Consider the following 17,454-nt stretch of genomic DNA (forward strand, 5'->3'; position numbering starts at 1 on the left):
CTTCCCCAGCCCCAAAAACCTGAATCTCAGGTCAGCCATCTGCTTGGCCCTAGCTCGCCCCTCCTCCTACGCTCCCTGGTGCCCCCTGACCTACGCTAGCCTTGCTGACTCCTACCCTTGGCGCCTGTCTGGGTACCACCCGACCACTCGGGCCCTCCCCCTCAACACAGAAAAGACCCATTAACCTGATTGCATTCCTTGGTGAGTGAACAGCTCCTCTCTAAAGGACATTTACATAGCCCTTAACCAGCCCAGAGCCAGTCCCCCAGAACAGAGGCCCTGCTCTCCTGCCGAAAGATACTGACTGCAGGGCCTCCCTTGCAGGGCCCCCCCCCCCCCCCCCCCCCCCCCCCCCCCCCCCCATGCAAACTCCCGAAACAATGCGCCCTCCAACCGTCCCTCCAGTCCATATTCTCTGCCATGACTAAGTACCTTCTTGAATGGAGCAGTAGAGTACAGATGAAATTAACAAACTGCCGCCACATTACATCTCTGGAAGCCAAAAGTCCTTTAGTTCAAATCCAGTTTCTTCTCTTAATAAAAGTCCACACCTGATCAGGACAAATTAGATTAACAAACCGCGGCCACTGTACAACACTGGAAACTAAGTGTCCTTCAGTTCAAGTCCAGTTTCTTCTCTTTAATAAAAGTCCAAACCTGATCTGGCGACTCAAAGTAGTAGTGATGCTCTCCGAACATTACCCAAAGCTTCTCAGGATACAGCATTACAATCCTCACCTCCTTTTTAAAGAGGGCCGCCTTTACCTCGATGAACCCCAAACGCCTCTTGGCCAGTTCCACTCCCAGGTCCTGGTATATGAGCACTTCACGGTTCTCCCACCTACTGCTCCGCTCCGTCTTGGCCCACTGCACCACACGTTCCTTGTCTGAAAGCCGGTGGAAGCAGCAGGGCCCTCGGTTGGTCACCCCCCCTGGGCTTCCTTGCCCCATCCAGCTCCAGGGGTCGAGGGAAGGCCCCCGGCCCCATCAACGCCTCCAGCATACTCAACGTGTATCCTCCCGCGCCCAATCCCTCACTGCCTTCGGGAAGGCCAACGATCTTTAGGTTCTGTCTTCTGGCTCTGTTTCCCAGCTCCTCGAGCTGCTCCTGCATCCTCTTTTGGCGGGCGCTCAGTTCCTCTACCTCGTGCTCCAGCACCGTTATCGTGTCTTCCTGGCTGGAAAGCCTCCTTGATTGCCTTCTCCTGGACCGCCTGTGTCTCGACCATTCGGTCCATCACCGCTCTCATCGTGTCCAGCGTGTCTCTTTTCAATTCGCCGAAGCAGTTCTTAAAAAACTCCATCTGCTGCTTCCTTGGCCAGTGAGCTCTCTGGTCCCCGCCGTCCGCCATGCTTCGCCGCCCTGTCTGCTGTCCTCGCTGCTCCCGCTTCGATCCAAGCCGCTTCACCCGACCACATGGTCCAGCCGTCCATACCCCAGGGGGGGAAAACCTCTTTCCTGTTGTTTCCTCCACCGATTCAGGTCGCAAAGTCCCGAAAAATCCGGTCGGAAAAGATCCGTTAGCCCATCACCGGCCCCACCTTGACTATCTCGGCTAACAGCTGCCTGTGCTCCTCCTCCTTCCCAAATCCCTATGAGCCTGAATGAAATAATTTCATCTAGAAGCACCACCTTCAAAGCTTCCCAAAACGTGGCAGCCGACACCTCCCCATTCAGAATAAGCACCACATAATTCCTAATCGCCACTTCCACCTTCTCACAAAACGCCTTATCCGCCAGAAGTCCCAAATCCAACCTCCACCTCGGCCTCTGCACCTGCCCCGAACTGAGCCTGACATCTAGCCAATGCGGCAGGTGACCGAAATCACAATTCCCGCATATTCTGCCCCTATTAGCACCGCCTGACTCACCATGAAAAAATCAATCCTAGTGTACACCTTATGTACGTGCGAAGAAGGAATACTCCCTCCCGTGTTCCTAAACCTCCATGGATCCACTGTCCCCAAGCACTCCATAAACCCTCCCAGCTCCTTTGCCATCCTCTATCTTGCCATCAACTTTAGGCTCGACCTATCCACCTTCGGCTCTATTACACAATTAAAATCCCCTCCCATCTCAGCTGGTATGTACTCAGCTGTCACTGTCTCTCTCTCTCTCTCTCGCTCCCTCTCTCCCTCCCTTTCTCGCTCTCTTAATCCCTCTCCCTTTCTCGCTCTCCTCTCTCTCTTCTCTCTCTCCCAACATCTGTGCTATAATGAGTACCAGATTGTTTGGGCCCTCACAACATGTAGTGTTCCTACACCGTTCCCCAAAGGGTACTGAAAATGCAGCTGTGAACATTCAGAATTGGTTCATACTGGGATTTTTGATCTTTAACCAGCTCTCTGAAGTGTGGCTAAATCTTACCTCCGTTTTCCTGACAAACCCCAAGAAGCCCAAACACAGGAAGTGTTCATTTCAAATTGCTGTCAGAATCTCAGGAAAGGAGCCTATCAAAATATAATGCTGGACCAGCCTCTCCTAAGCAGGTTACCCGGTCGCCCCAATATCTGCCACGGTTAAAACAGAATTTGATGACTTAACCCTGAACCTATCCAGCCTGTTGTGAAGGAAACAACTCCCCGCACCTCCAACACCCAAATACCCATTTTTAAAATATAAATTGAAACGACCCAATTCTTTTTTTCCAATTATGGGGCAATTTAGCATTGCCAGCCCACCTACCCTGCACATCTCTGGGTTGTGGGGGCGAAACCCATGCAAACTCCACAGGGACAGTGACCCAGGGTCGGGATCGAACCTGGGACCTCATCGGCTGAGGCAGCAGTGCTAACCACTACACCACGTGCTGCCCCCCAAATACCCAGTTTTTTTTGGCTGTAGTGTTATAGTCCACGTCGGAAATCTCCTGTCACCGACGACGAAATCGTGTTCGGCGATCGGCCGGAGAATCCACATTGGCGCCGAAATCTAGGGCGGCACCGCCTTTGCGATGCTCCACCCCCTCCAAAACAGCGTATTCTAGGGGTTCGCTGCACACCGTCAGGATGGCCTCAGGACGTTACCCGAGCCAACCCCCGATGCTCCGCCTCCGACAGGCCCAGTTACCGACAACGTCGGTAACGTGTGGTATTTATTTTCGGGAACTCGGTGTGGCGGCTGTGGACTAAGCCCAGCGCCGCCACAGTTGGGGGGGGGGGGGGGGGCTGGGGGGCGGGAGCCGATCTGCGGGCAGTGGGGGCTGGGGGCAATGGTGGGGAGTAGTCCAGGGGTGGTGTGCCTGGCCAAAGGGGTCACTATTTGGCAGGCCAGGTCTGTGCGCAGCTGGCGCCATGTTGCACGGCGTGGCGGCTGCTGGGCGCCGCCGTGTGCATGCGCGGCCACGGACCCGGCAATTCTCCAGCCGTATCTGCAGCTGGAGCCGAGGGCTTTATGCTGCCTGCCTACTAGCCCCCTACCAGACGGGGGTTCGGTGGCCATTTTGCGCTGTTGTCACGGCCATAAACCACCACCGTTCCCACTCTGGCATCAGCACTTAGTCTCAGAATCGGAGAATCTTTTCTTATATTGTTATGGTCCACATTTTTATCTTATAGTATGTGGTAGTATGGCTAGAGAGATCATATTACCTGAGAACCAAGCTGCTATTGTACAGCAGCCTCGCTGCCCATTGGCCCAGGCAAGTCATGTGCCTCTCTGCCAATTGGTTGTGGCTGGTCATGTGACTCCCCGCCGATTGGCTGAGAGGTTGGTAGCTCCGCCTACAAGGCGGGGTATAAGAGCTCGTACTGGCTGGCAGTCGGCCTTTCTCTGTATGACCACTGCCGGGCTCACATCTAGCGTATTAAAGCCTGTTGTTTGGAACTTCACTACGACTCTAGCCCAATTGATGGTGCATCATAGTGTAAAGAAAAGAACAAAACTAATTTTGGTATCACTACTGTCATATATTAGAAAGTATTGGGAGAATGCTAAATTTCAAAATCCTTTTTTGAGAATGCTTGCGCAGCAAAATCAAAGAATTTCCTTGAAGGGCTCTTAAATTGATGTGCGATGAAAGGACCATTGATCATTACCACCAATTAATATCAATGAAACATCATCAAAGGACTATTATATGTCATGCTAAAAATCAAAGTGTTGTTCAGACTGATGTACTATTTGTATGATGACCAAGGACCCTAGTTTAATGTTTTAACAGAAAAATGGGCAGCATTGCAGAAAGCAATCCCTGAAACACGAGTAAGAATTCCATGGATTAAAAATTGAATTTGGCTTATTCAGTGACCATCATTTCATTGCTACGTTTAAACTCTGACGGGGCTGGACAGACTGGATGCAGCGAGGTTGTTTCCTCTGGCTGGAGTGTCCAGAACACAGGGTTGTGGTCTCAGGATATGGGGTCGGCCATTTAGGACTAAGTTGAGGAAAAGCTTCTTCACTTGAGGGTGTTGAACCTGGGGAATTCTCCATCACAGAAGGCTGTGGAGACCAAGTCACTGAATGTATTTAAGAAATAAATAAATTTCTCGATACTAAAGGCATCGTGGGGTATGGGGGGAAAGCTGGAGTGGGGTGCTGAGACGGAGGATCAGCCATGATCATAGTGAATAGCCGAGCAGGCTCGAAGAGCTGAATGGCCCCCTCTTGCTGCTATTTTCTATGTTTCTATAAAGCAGTGATTTTGACGATCAGCTATTTTTTTTTTCTTGAGCTCCTGAGAATGACTATTGCAAAACAGCGGCTAGGTGATGAAGAAGTAGGGGCTCGTCATTTTCCTGCTCATGAACGTGAGGACCTTGTCCAGCAGTTGGAAAAAACAAGTGAACAGGTACCAAGCAATTCTAGTTACCCTTTTCTTTTAAAAATGATTGTTTAATCATACATTGAACTCCAATTGTACTCCTTGTTTGAATCCACTTCCCAGTAAATCAACTTTTACCCAAAGAAAGCATTGAGACCGCATCTATCAAAGTTGCACATAATATCCTGTGTAACTGTAACTTCTGCTCGCTATTTAACCTCAATCTTGTCGCTGCCTTTCAACGATAACATTATCAAACACAGTAAGAAGTCTTACAACACCAGGTTTGTTTCAAACACGAGCTTTCGGAGCACGGCTCCTTCTTCAGGTGAAGAAGGAGCCGTGCTCCGAAAGCTCGTGTTTGAAACAAACCTGTTGGACTTTAACCTGGTGTTGTAAGACTTCTTACTGTGCTCACCCCAGTCCAACGCCGGCATCTCCACATCATGATTATCAAACACGCCATCTTTACCAGTAGATGTCTGCGGTAGAGCTCTGGTTTTCACGGGTGTCACTGATGCCTATTGTAAGATAGGCATTAAGTCACCTCCATTTGTTTGTCCCCCCGTCTCATGTGCCACTTGCAATGTACTGTACGCATTGCATTTGTCTTTTCCTCTTCATTGTTTAGATGCCCTCCTTGGCAGCATTACCCAGAAGCTGTGGGGTTGGCATTCACATTGATACTGATGATCCTTATCTCTGCCTCCTCCAATTTATCTAGGACTATTGCTATACTCATTAACTGGCTCTCCAGTATTAAAACTTTGATCAGTCAAAGTTCTCTGCAGCTTGGTATAGGCAAAAGCAAAAATGTCCTCATAATGGATGGAATTAGTATAATGGACGATTGTGAGCTAAGCACCTTCCTCCATATTTGTTCCATTTCCAAGATCACCTGCTTCCATTGCCACAATATTGCCAGCCTTTGCCATTACTTCCACTGCATTGCACCAAAACCTATCCCATACCTTTATTGTCTCAGGGGTTGACTTCTTTCATGTTATCCAAGATGACTTCCCCTCTCACCTATGAATAACTTTTTATTTCCAATTGGTTGTAGTGACCTAATCTATACAAAATCTCAAGCTTCCTCGCAGTGGGAGGAGGCAGCATAGTGAACATCGAAAGCCTCATGGTGGAGGGGAAGGGAGGCATCAGGAGAGAAGTTTGTAGGGATGGTCAGGGTTGCCCGATTGTGAAGGCCCATCAGGCAGATAGGCTCCAAGAGGTAGGTGTAAAGGCACGTATCTCCTGAATCTGCTGTGTCCCCACTTCCTTGTAGCTTCTGGGTTTCCTGATACTTGGGAAACCCAGCCAACAAGAGTTAAAGCTGAAAAGTAGAATGACAACGAGACTGGTAGCCTTCTTGGTGTGTGTTGGAAGCTTAACGGTCTCTGTTAAAACCAGAAATGAGCAATCTGAAGGTGAGGTTGGTTTGAGAAACTATCACCCGATGCATGTGTCTAGGTATTTACATTGTGTACATTGTGTTGCCCTATTATGTATTTTCTTTTCTTTTCATGTACTAAACGATCTGTTTGAGCTGCTCGCAGAAAAATACTTTTCACTGTACCTCGGTACACGTGACAATAAATAAATCCAATCTAATCCAGTCCTTCCAGCCCACACCCACTTGTCCCAAACATGCCATTTTTAAGTTAAAATTCCTCCCTCAGTCTCTCAACTTAGTTTACTAATGATCTCCTGCTGTTTGGTGCCCACAGATATTCTTCTTTGAAATATCTTCCTGTCCTATAGCAAATTGCTATCGGAGTTCAAGATGGTGAATGGTGTTGTAAGCATAAAGCCCATTTCATGCAAGTTATCCTTTCCTGTTGCCTTTCTCACTGGAATTTCTCTTTTAATCCAGCATATTTAATTACTAATATAAGGCTCAAATCTGTATGGAGGATAGAAAGGAGAAGAGGAGGGAGATTGATCAGTGAGCCAAATGTTTGCAGTATTTCGAGTCATGGGGCTGGATTTTACACTCCCTTGCCAATTGGGGGTGGGGTGTATAAAATCCAGCGGGTGGTCTTCCTACCTTCTACTTGCCCGCTCGAATGGTATGAAATGTTATATCAAGGGAGGAGGTGTTGGCGGTTTGCCCATCCTTAGGCCTATTGAGGCCCATCCCGCCACTTCTAATATTACACCCACAAAAGAAGAGGCCCATTCCCATGCGAGAAACCTGTCAGCTTTAGTTGCACTGGCAAGTGTTGGGCAAGCAAGGGTAGCTTGCTTTGAGGGCTCTGTGGACCCATCGGGGGCAATCCCTAAAGGTCATTTCCCCCCTTTTACCCTACCCTGGTCTCTTGAACCTACCCAATCCCCTCATCCACTCACTAAAAGCCCCTACCTAGACGTACCATGATCCTCAGTATCGTGGGACAGCCTGTGTTTCCAGTAGCTGCCAATGCTCTCACTGGCCCTGCAGGGGCTACAGGGCTTCTGGCTATCCAATTGGCCAACAGCTTTCTAAGAGCCTTTCTTCGCAAGAAAGGGGTAGAAGTCCCGCCTTAAAGCAGTTAATGCCGCTGCTCATGTTAAATTGCTGCGGGGTTGACTTTGGAGCTGTGGTCAAGCTTAGAACCTCGCCCTGACCTTTTAGCTGGGTGTGGGGTGACAGATCCTGTAAAATCCAGCCCTTAGAATCATTAGTGTAGATAAAAGGCCATTCAGCCATATGGCCATGCTGGAAATGGGGTATGGTATTTGGAAGCTGCCAGGTTGAATAGTGACAGCAGTCAATGTGGGGAGAAAACCCACAAAACATCGTTGGAGTAAGTGGAGAGTAAGTAAGAGAGAAAACAGAGGAGGAGTAAGCCGGCCATTATGAAGTTGGCAGGAAGTGACTAGTGGAGAATCTCAAGGTTCAGTGCTGGGCACAGCTTTTCACAATCTGTATAAATTATTTGGATGTGGGGGATCAAATGCAATATTTCCAAATTTGCCGATGACACAAAACTAGGTTGTGAGGAAGATGTAAGGAGGCTTCAAGGGGATTTGGACAGGTTAAGTGAATGGGCAAGAACATGGCAGATGGAATGGAATGTGAATAAGTGTGAAGTGATCCACTTTGGTAAAAAAAAAAGAAGAAAGGCAGAGTATTTCTTAAATGGTGAGAGGTTAGGCAGTGTTGATGTCCAAAATGACCTGGGTGTCCTTCACAAGTCACTGAAAACGATCATGCAGGTAGAGCAAGCAATTTGGAAGGTAAATGGTATGTTGGCCTCCATCGCATGAGGATTTGAGTACAGGAGTAAAAAATGTCTTGCTGCAGTTGTATAGGGGACACAGTCTCAGAGTAAGGAGCAAGCCATTTAAAACAGAGATGAGGAAAAATGTCTTCCCTCAGAGGGGGTGGTGATTCTTTGGAATACTCTACCCTAGTGGTCTGTGAAAGCACAACCATTGAGCATATTCAAACAAAATCACAAGATTTCTGGGTACTAATTGCATCAAGGATGTGGAGTTAGTGGGGAGAAATTTCCCAGAAATAGATGATCAGCCATGATCTGCTGGAAAGGTGGAGCAGACTAGATGGACTGAATGGCATCCTCCTGCTCCTATTTCCTATGTTTCTATGTATGTCTCTGACAGTAACTAGAGTTTTTGTTCTTTTGCAGATTGAACGCTTAGATCACGACTATCAGGCAGCGATGGATGAGCTTCAGGACGTTAAGGTCGAACGTTCTTTCTACCAGGAAAAATCTGACCGCCTGAATCAAGAGATTAACCATATTCTTGGAGGACATGAAAACCGTATAATTGATGTTGATGCATTGTGCATGGAGAACAGGTGACTGAATCCTTCTCAGAAATATCTTTTCTTTTGGCAGATTGTATAAAGAATAATTCTTTATAACACTTTTTGGTATTTATCATAAAATATGTAATTTGACTTCCGGTTGCGGCTATGACTAGCTAAGCCGCACATTTGGAAGCTCCTGCAACAAAGGTGTTTTTGGGCCAATTGGAGGGCCCCAACGGCGCTGAAAAAACGAATCCCGGTGGGGGAAGGTCCCCTGAGGAGAACTAGACCGATTTTATGGTCGGTACCCGGAGTGGAGCGGCAAGAAAAACGGCAGCAGCTCCCCAAAAAAAGCGGGGGAAGAAAATCAAAATGGCGGCCGGCGGTGCACCGGAGGAGTGGAAGAAATGGGCGGAGGAGCAGCAGGCCGCTCTCCTCCGTTTTTTCACGGAGATGAAAGTGGAACTCTTAGAGTCCATGAACGCGACGGCCACCAGGTTGGTGGGAGCCCAGGCGATCCAAGAGGCGTCGATTAAAGATCTGCAGCAGGAGATGGCCGCGAGGGAGGAGGAGGCCACAGTCATCGGGGCAAAGGTGGAGGCGCACGAGGCACTCCACACGAAGTGGCAGAGCCGCTTCGAGGAGCTGGACACTCGGATGAGGAGGAAAAATTTGAGGATCCTGGGCCTGGAAGAAGGCCTGGAGGGGTCGGATCTCCCGGGATATGTGGCGGAGATGTTGAGCTCCCTGATGGGGGAAGGGGCCGGTCCGGCGCCCCTGGAATTGGAAGAGGCATACCGGGTCATGGCCAGGAGGCCTAGGGCAAACGAGCCCCCGAGGGCGGTGCTGGTGCGGTTCCAGCGGCTAAGTGATCGAGAGAAAGTCCTGAGGTGGGCTAAAAGGGAGAAAAGCAGCAAGTGGCAGAACTCGACGGTAAGGGTGTACCAGGACTGGAGTGCGGAGGTGGCAAAGCGGCGGGCCCGGTACAACCGGACAAAGGCGGTGCTACACGCGAAAAAGATCAAATTTGGAATGTTGCAACCGGCGCGCTTGTGGGTCACCTACAAGGACCAACATCATTATTTCGAGTCCCCAGAGGAGGCCTGGACCTTTGTACAAGAGGAAAAGTTGGACACGAACTAAAACCTGGGAGCACCGGCGGTCGTAGCCGCCGGGGGACTCTTGATTGTGCAAGTGGCCCTTTTCTTTTTCAGGCCAGGTCGGAACTGGGTAACAGTTTCGTGGAGTGTTTGGGGTGTTTTTTCTCGAACGGTTGACTTTTCTGAATATTTTGAAGGTTTCGAGTTGTTGGGTGTTTCTGTATATTTGTACTGTTGAAATCTCTATTGTGGGTCGTTGGCTTCTTATGGGGTGTTTTTTTTTCCCGTTTCCAATTTCCCTTAGTTATTTACCCCTCCTACCCTTTTTCTTTGGGTGCTTGGGGGGGTTTTTTGGTTCTTTTTTTCTTTTCGGGTTATGGTTATCTGCGGTTATTTATACTGTTTGATGGAGGGTGATGGTTGGGCACGCGGTTAGTTGATAGTTAGTTAATTATTTTGTTATTTAAGTATGTAGTTAAGTATTTATGTATTTAGTTGCCATTGGGTATTTGTATTTATATCGTTAAGTTGGGGAGACGGGACGGGGGGGAGCGGGTTGATTATGCGGGTCTTTCTCGGGGGTTTTAAGGGGATCTTTCACGGGCGCAGATGGGGTGAACCGGGAGGAGTCGGAATGTGGCAGGAGCAGCCGGGTCAGCGGAGACCAGCTGACTCTCGGGAGTACGATGTGGGGTACATCGCGGCTAGGAGGGGTCCTAGCCAGGGGGGGGGTGGGGGGGGGGAAGGGGAGGGGACTGGGGGGGGACACCGGGTTGCTGCTAGAAAGACCAGGGACGAGAAGGGGAGAGCCGGGGGGGGGTGGGGGGGGGGGGGGGGCCATCGCTATGGGAAGCGGGTCAGAAAAGAAGGGATGACCCGGGGCGAGCAAGGGACAAGACATGGCTAATCGACAGGGAGTAGGGACGGGTCGCTCTGCGACCGATTGATCACGTGGAACGTAAGGGGGCTGAATGGGCCGGTCAAAAGATCAAGGGTCTTCTCACACCTGAAGGGACTGAAGGCTGATGTAGCAATGCTGCAGGAGACTCATTTGAGGGTAGCAGATCAGGTCCGCCTGAGAAGGGGTGGGTGGGACAGGTGTTCCACTCAGGCTTGGATATCAAGAACCGGGGGGTGGCGATTTTGGTGGGAAAGAGAGTGTCGTTTGTGGCGGCAGAGGTGGTGGCAGACAAGGAGGGCAGGTACGTGATGGTGAGGGGTAGGCTGCAGGGAGAGAGTGTGGTACTGGTAAATGTGTATGCCCCGAACTGGGACGACGCGGGTTTTATGAGGCGCCTGCTGGGCCTCATCCCGGGACTGGAGGCAGGGGGCCTGATCATGGGAGGGGACTTTAATACGGTGTTAGACCCTGGGCTGGATAGATCGAGTTCCAGGACGAATAGGAGGCCGGCAGCGGCAGAGGTGTTAAGGGGGTTCATGGAGCAGATGGGAGGGGTAGACCCATGGAGATTTGGTAGGCCTAGGGCGAGGGAGTATTCTTTTTTCTCCCACGTCCACAGAGTGTACTCTAGGATCGATTTTTTCGTATTGAACAGGGGGCTGATACCGAGAGTGCAGGACACGGAGTACTCGGCCATTGCGATATCGGACCATGCACCACATTGGGTGGACGTGGACATGGGGGAGGCGCGGGACCAACGCCCGTTGTGGCGCCTGGATGTAGGGCTGTTGGCGGACGAAGAGGTGTGCAGAAGGGTGAGAACGGGCATTGAGAACTATCTGGGTACGAATGACACAGGTGAGGTGCAGGTGGGGACGGTCTGGGAGGCCTTGAAAGCAGTGATTAGAGGAGAGCTGATCTCCATAAGGGCACACAGAGAGAGGAAGGAGAGGCAGGAAAGGGAGAGGCTGGTGGGGGAGCTCCTAGAAGTAGATAGGAAATATGCGGCGGCGCCAGAGGAGGGGCTATTAAGGGAGCGGCGTAGCTTGCAGGCCAGGTTCGACCTACTGACCACTAGGAAGGCGGAAATGCAGTGGAGAAGGGCGCAGGGTGCGGCGTATGAGTACGGGGAAAAGGCGAGCAGGATGCTGGCACACCAGCTTCGTAAGCGAGATGCAGCCAGAGAGATTGGGGGAGTGAGAGAGAGGGGTGGGGATGTAGTGCAGAAGGGGCAAGAGGTGAATAGGGTCTTTAGGGACTTCTATAGGGAATTGTATAGGTCTGAACCGCCGAAGAGGAGAGGGGGAATGAAGAACTTTCTCGACAAATTGGGGTTCCCAAAGGTACAGGAGGAGCTGGTGGAAGGGTTGGGGGCGCCGATAGAGCTGCAGGAGCTAATTAAAGGGATAGGCCAGATGCAGGCGGGGAAGGCGCCGGGGCCGGATGGGTTCCCGGTGGAGTTTTACAGGAAATTTGTGGACTTGGTGGGTCCAGTGCTGGTGCGAGCCTTCAATGAGGCGCGCGAGGGGGGGGTTCTGCCTCCAACAATGTCGCAGGCCCTGATCTCCTTGATTTTGAAGCGGGACAAGGACCCGGTCCAGTGCGGGTCCTACAGGCCTATCTCCCTCTTAAATGTAGATGCCAAGCTGTTAGCAAAGGTCCTGGCAACCAGGATAGAGGACTGTGTGCCAGGGGTAGTCCATGAAGACCAGACGGGGTTCGTGAAGGGACGCCAACTTAACACAAATGTTCGGAGATTGTTAAATGTGATTATGATGCCAGCAGTGGAAGGGGAGGCGGAGATAGTGGTAGCGCTGGACGCGGAGAAGGCATTTGACAGGGTGGAGTGGGAATACTTGTGGGAGACGTTGGAAAGGTTTGGGTTTGGGGAGGGATTTATCAAGTGGGTAAAACTGCTCTATTCAGCTCCGATGGCAAGTGTGGTAACAAACGGGAGGAGGTCAGAATATTTTGGGCTCCATCGAGGTACTAGGCAGGGATGTCCCCTATCTCCCTTACTCTTTGCATTAGCGATTGAGCCGTTGGCGATGGCACTGAGGGGTTCAGGGGGGTGGAGAGGACTGACAAGGGGAGGGGAGGAACATCGGGTCTCGCTCTATGCGGATGATTTGTTGTTGTATGTGGCAGACCCGGAGGGGGGAATGCCGGAGGTAATGGGGATACTAGCGGAGTTCGGGGACTTTTCGGGATATAAATTAAATCTGGGGAAAAGTGAGGTCTTTGTAATACACCCGGGAGACCAAGGGGAGGGAATTGGGAGGCTCCCCTTCAAAAGAGCAGTTAAAAGTTTTAGGTATTTGGGGGTGCAGGTGGCAAAGAACTGGGGGACCCTACACAAGTTGAACTTTTCCAGACTGGTGGAGCAGATGGAGGAGGAGTTTAAGAGGTGGGACATGGTGCCGCTGTCGCTAGCAGGGAGGGTGCAGTCAGTTAAAATGACGGTCCTCCCGAGGTTCTTGTTTTTGTTCCAGTGTCTGCCCATCTTCCTCCCCAGGGCCTTTTTCAAGAAGGTAACGAGTAGTATCATGGGGTATGTGTGGGCGCATGGCACCCCGAGAGTTAGAAGGGTCTTTTTGGAGCGGAGTAGGGATAGTGGAGGGCTGGCGTTACCCAACCTTTCCGGATATTACTGGGCGGCAAATACATCGATGGTACGAAAGTGGATGATGGAAGGGGAGGGGGCAGCCTGGAAGCGCATGGAGAGGGCGTCCTGCGGCAACATAAGCTTAGGGGCACTGGTAACGGCACCATGGCCGCTCCCTCCCACGAGGTATACCACGAGCCCGGTGGTGGCGGCCACCCTCAAGATCTGGGGGCAGTGGAGGCGACACAGGGGGGAAGTGGGAGGTCTGATAGGGGCACCACTAAGAGGGAACCACAGATTTGCGCCGGGAAACACAGGAGGGGGATTCCAGAGCTGGCAGAGGGCGGGTATTAGACAACTGAGGGACTTGTTTATAGAGGGGAGGTTTGCGAGCCTGGGAGAGCTGGAGGAGAAATTTGGGCTCCCCCCGGGGAACACGTTCAGGTACCTCCAAGTGAAGGCATTTGCCAGACGACAGGTAGCGGGGTTCCCCGCGCTCCCCGACAGGGGGGTGAGTGAGAGGGTGCTATCAGGGGTCTGGGTCGGGGAGGGGAAGATCTCGGACATCTATAAGATTATGCAGGAGGTGGAGGAGGTACCAGTAGAGGAGCTGAAAGATAAGTGGGAGTTAGAGCTGGGGGAACAGATAGAGGACGGGACATGGGCAGACGCCCTGGAGAGGGTTAACTCGTCGTCGTCATGTGCGCGACTAAGTCTCATTCAATTTAAGGTACTGCATAGAGCCCACATGACGGGGACAAGGATGAGTCGGTTTTTCGGGGGTGAAGACAGGTGTATTAGATGTTCGGGAAGCCCTGCGAATCATGCACATATGTTTTGGGCATGTCCGGCACTGGAGGAGTTCTGGAAGGGGGTGGCAGGGACGGTGTCGAGAGTGGTGGGGTCCAGGGTCAAGCCAGGATGGGGACTTGCGATCTTCGGGGTTGGGGTGGAACCGGGGGTACAGGAGGCGAGGGAGGCTGGAATATTAGCCTTTGCGTCCTTGGTGGCTCGGAGGAGGATCCTGATTCAGTGGAGGGACGAAAGGCCTCCGAGTGTTAACACCTGGTTAAACGACATGGCAAACTTTATCCAATTGGAAAGGATCAAATTCGCCCTGAGAGGGTCGGTGCAGGGGTTTTCCAGGCGATGGCAACCCTTCCTAGACCTCTTGGATCAGAGATAGAAACTGAGGCCATGACAGCAGCAACCCGGGAGGGGAGGGGAGGGCGGGAGGGGGGGAGGGGGGGGGGGGGGGGAGGGGGGAAAACGACGAAGGAAGTACGGTAGCGGCGGTGGCACGGGCAAGGCCTGCCCGAGGACGCTGCTAGAAATGATAAGTTGGTCTGACTGTCGGTTCGCCGGCGGGGGGGGGGGGGGGGGGGGGATGCGCGGGTAGGGGGGGGGGGATTCTTTTTCTCTTTCTTGTTAAGTAGGGGGGTTTGACTTTGTTTTGTTATAATTTAAATGTAAATGTAGGGGGGGTTAAAATGTTTGTATTTTGAAAAATTCAATAAAAATTATTTAAAAAAAAAAATAAAATATGTAATTTATCCCCCCCCCCCCCTTCCCCACTGGCCCCACAAACCTCCTTAAAGAGATCAATAAACGGCTTCACCTCCAGGTGAACCCATCCATCGACCCCCTCAAGACGAACCTGACCTTCTCCAGCCTCAGGAATTCCATCAGGTCGCTCACCCACACTCCCGCTTTCGGTGGCTCCGAGTGCCGCCACCCAAGCAAAATCCGTTTCCAGGCTATCAGGGAGGCAAAGGCTAAAACAACAGCCTCTCTCACCCCCTGGATTCTTGGGTCTTCCAAAAGATGTCATGCCTTAAGACTGCATTGTAACAAACAAACTGACATCTACATAGATCAAACGATACCTAATCAGCAACTAATACACCAAACTAAAGTAAGGTACAGAATGTTCGATAGAATCTCGACAGTGCAGAAGGAGGCCATTTGGCCAATCGAGCCTGCACCAACCCTCTGTAAGAACATCCTACCTAGGCCCACTCCTCTGTCCTATCCCTGTAACCCCATAACCCCACTTAACCTGCACATCTTTGGACTGTGGGAGGAAACCAAAGCAACCGGAGGAAACCCACGCAGACAGGGGGAATGTGCAAACTCCACAGAGACAGTCCCCCTCCCCACCCCATGACTGTTTCTCATATGTGACGTTAAACAATGAGAGTTGGCAGGCTGCTTGATCTTGGAAATTACCACATGTAATTCTAGTCCCATCTTTATTGAGCATTCACAGTTGTGCACTATCCAGCGGAGGTCACTGGATACTGATGAGAATTAAGAAGTTGACTATTTTGTTTTTCAATTTTGGGTATTAAGGTTACTAAAACTAGTCTTGCTTGCTTCCGGTTGCGGCTATGCGGAGCTAAGCCGCACGTTTGGCAGCTCCCGCTTTAAAAGGACTTGTGGGCTCTTTTAAGGGCCCCAAACGGCACTGATTCGACGATTCCCGGTGGATAAAGGGGTCTGGAGCAAAACCCCCCGGGATTTATGGTTCGGACTCGAAGTGGGGCGAGGAGAAAAACGGCAGCAGCTCCCCTGGAAAAGCGGGGGAAGGTGGACAAAATGGCAGCCGGTGGAGCCCCTGAGGAGTGGAGGCAGTGGGCTGAGGAGCAGCAGGCGGCCCTTCTGCGCTATTTCACGGAGCTGAAAGGGGAGTTGTTGGAATCCCTGAAGGTGACGACGAGTAAGCTGCTGGAGACCCAGACAACCCAGGGTGCAGCGATACTTGAGTTGCAGCAGCAGGCCTCTGAGCGCGAGGAGGAGGTTTCGGCCCTCGTGGGGAGGTGGAGATACACGAGGCACTTCATAAAAAGTGGCAAGATCAGTTTGAGGAGATGGAGCTTTGGTCACGGAGAAAGAACCTGCGGATCCTGGGCCTCGAGGAGGGGCTGGAGGGGTCGGACCTGCTGGCCTATGTGGCTGTGATGTTGAACTCGCTGGTGGGGGCAGGATCCTTCCATCTGCCCCTGGAGCTGGAGGGGGACCACAGAGTGCTGGCCAGGCGGCCGAAGGCGAATGAGCCCCCGCGGGCGGTGCTGGTGCAGTTCCATCGGTTCAGTGACCGGGAGTGTGTTCTCCGATGGGCCAAGAAGGTGAGGGGTCGTAAGTGGGAGAATTCGGTAGTGCGTATCTACCAGGACTGGAGTGCGGAGGTGGCCAAGCGGAGAGCTGGGTTTAACCGGACGAAGGCGGTGCTCCATGGAAAGCAGGTGAAGTTCGGCATGTTGCCGCCTGCGCGCCTGTGGGTCACCTACAAGGACCGGCATCACTACTTTGAGTCCCCAGAGGAAGCGTGGGCCTTTGTGCAGGCTGAAAAGCTGGACTCAAACTAGAGATTGGGGGCTGTGGGAGTTTTTCTATTCTATTCATGTATCATTGTTTATGCTGTAGCGGGTTATTCTGTTTGTTTTTGTTTTTTCTCTCGCTTTCGGACGATGTGGGTTATGGTTTCATGTTCTAAGGGGGGTACTGGGGTTTGTGGTTGATCTGTGTCTTTGTTTGTACGGGGTTGGTGGTTGGGTTGGGACTGCGGTTTGGGAGCTGCGTTGGTGGGGTGGGGCAGTGTGGAAGCGCGGGCTTTTCTCTGGTTTCCCGTGCTGCGGGACGAGGGGTGGAGCTGGTGGCGAGGGGCGTGGTTATTAGACCGGGTTTCCCGCGCTGAAGCGGTGCCAAGGAGCTGATGCAGGGGAGGATGGGGGGGACCTCATATATCGGGAGGGGTCGGAGTTAGAGCGGGAGCTGCCGGGGTCAGCAGAAGTCAGCTGGCTCACGGGAGTACAGTGGAGGGAGAGTCGCGGCTAGGAGGGGTGAGGTTCTATCGCCGTGGGAAACGGGCCGAATGGGTGATGGCCAGGGGCGAGCAGTTAATGGGTTATGGCTAGTCGACGGAGGAGGGGGGCGGGGTGCCCCCTGATCCGGCTGATTACGTGGAACGTGAGGGGGTTGAATGGGCCGGTTAAGCGGGCCCGGGTGTTTTCGTATCTGAAGGGGCTGAAGGCGGACGTGGCCATGCTCCAGGAGACACACCTGAAGGTGGCGGACCAGGTCCGTCTGAGGAAGGGGTGGGTGGGGCAGGTTTTCCACTCAGGGCTCGACTCGAAGAACCGGGGGGTGGCGATCCTGGTGGGGAAGAGGGTGGCGTTTGAGGCGTCTGAAGTTGTGGCTGATAGTGGCGGCAGATATGTGATGGTGAGCGGTAAGCTGCAGGGGGAGAGGGTGGTGTTGGTTAATGTGTACGCCCCAAATTGGGATGATGCTGGTTTCATGAGGCGTATGTTGGGCCGCATTCC

General features: G+C 52.0%; 1 protein-coding gene across 4 annotated transcripts in view; it reads left to right on the plus strand.

Moving 5' to 3' along the window:
* The window catches only part of LOC119963019 (coiled-coil domain-containing protein 149-like), a 164,414-nt gene that overhangs the window by 65,756 nt on the left and 81,204 nt on the right, over positions 1–17,454 (plus strand). For all 4 annotated transcript variants that reach the window (XM_038791475.1, XM_038791476.1, XM_038791477.1 and 1 more), the window contains exons 5-6: positions 4,677–4,793; positions 8,399–8,571. In XM_038791475.1, the coding sequence (XP_038647403.1) occupies positions 4,677–4,793; positions 8,399–8,571 (290 nt within the window). The remainder of the gene's footprint in view (positions 1–4,676; positions 4,794–8,398; positions 8,572–17,454) is intronic.

This window comes from Scyliorhinus canicula, chromosome 3 (assembly GCF_902713615.1).
Source record: "Scyliorhinus canicula chromosome 3, sScyCan1.1, whole genome shotgun sequence".
In the NCBI taxonomy this organism is placed as follows: domain Eukaryota; kingdom Metazoa; phylum Chordata; class Chondrichthyes; order Carcharhiniformes; family Scyliorhinidae; genus Scyliorhinus; species Scyliorhinus canicula.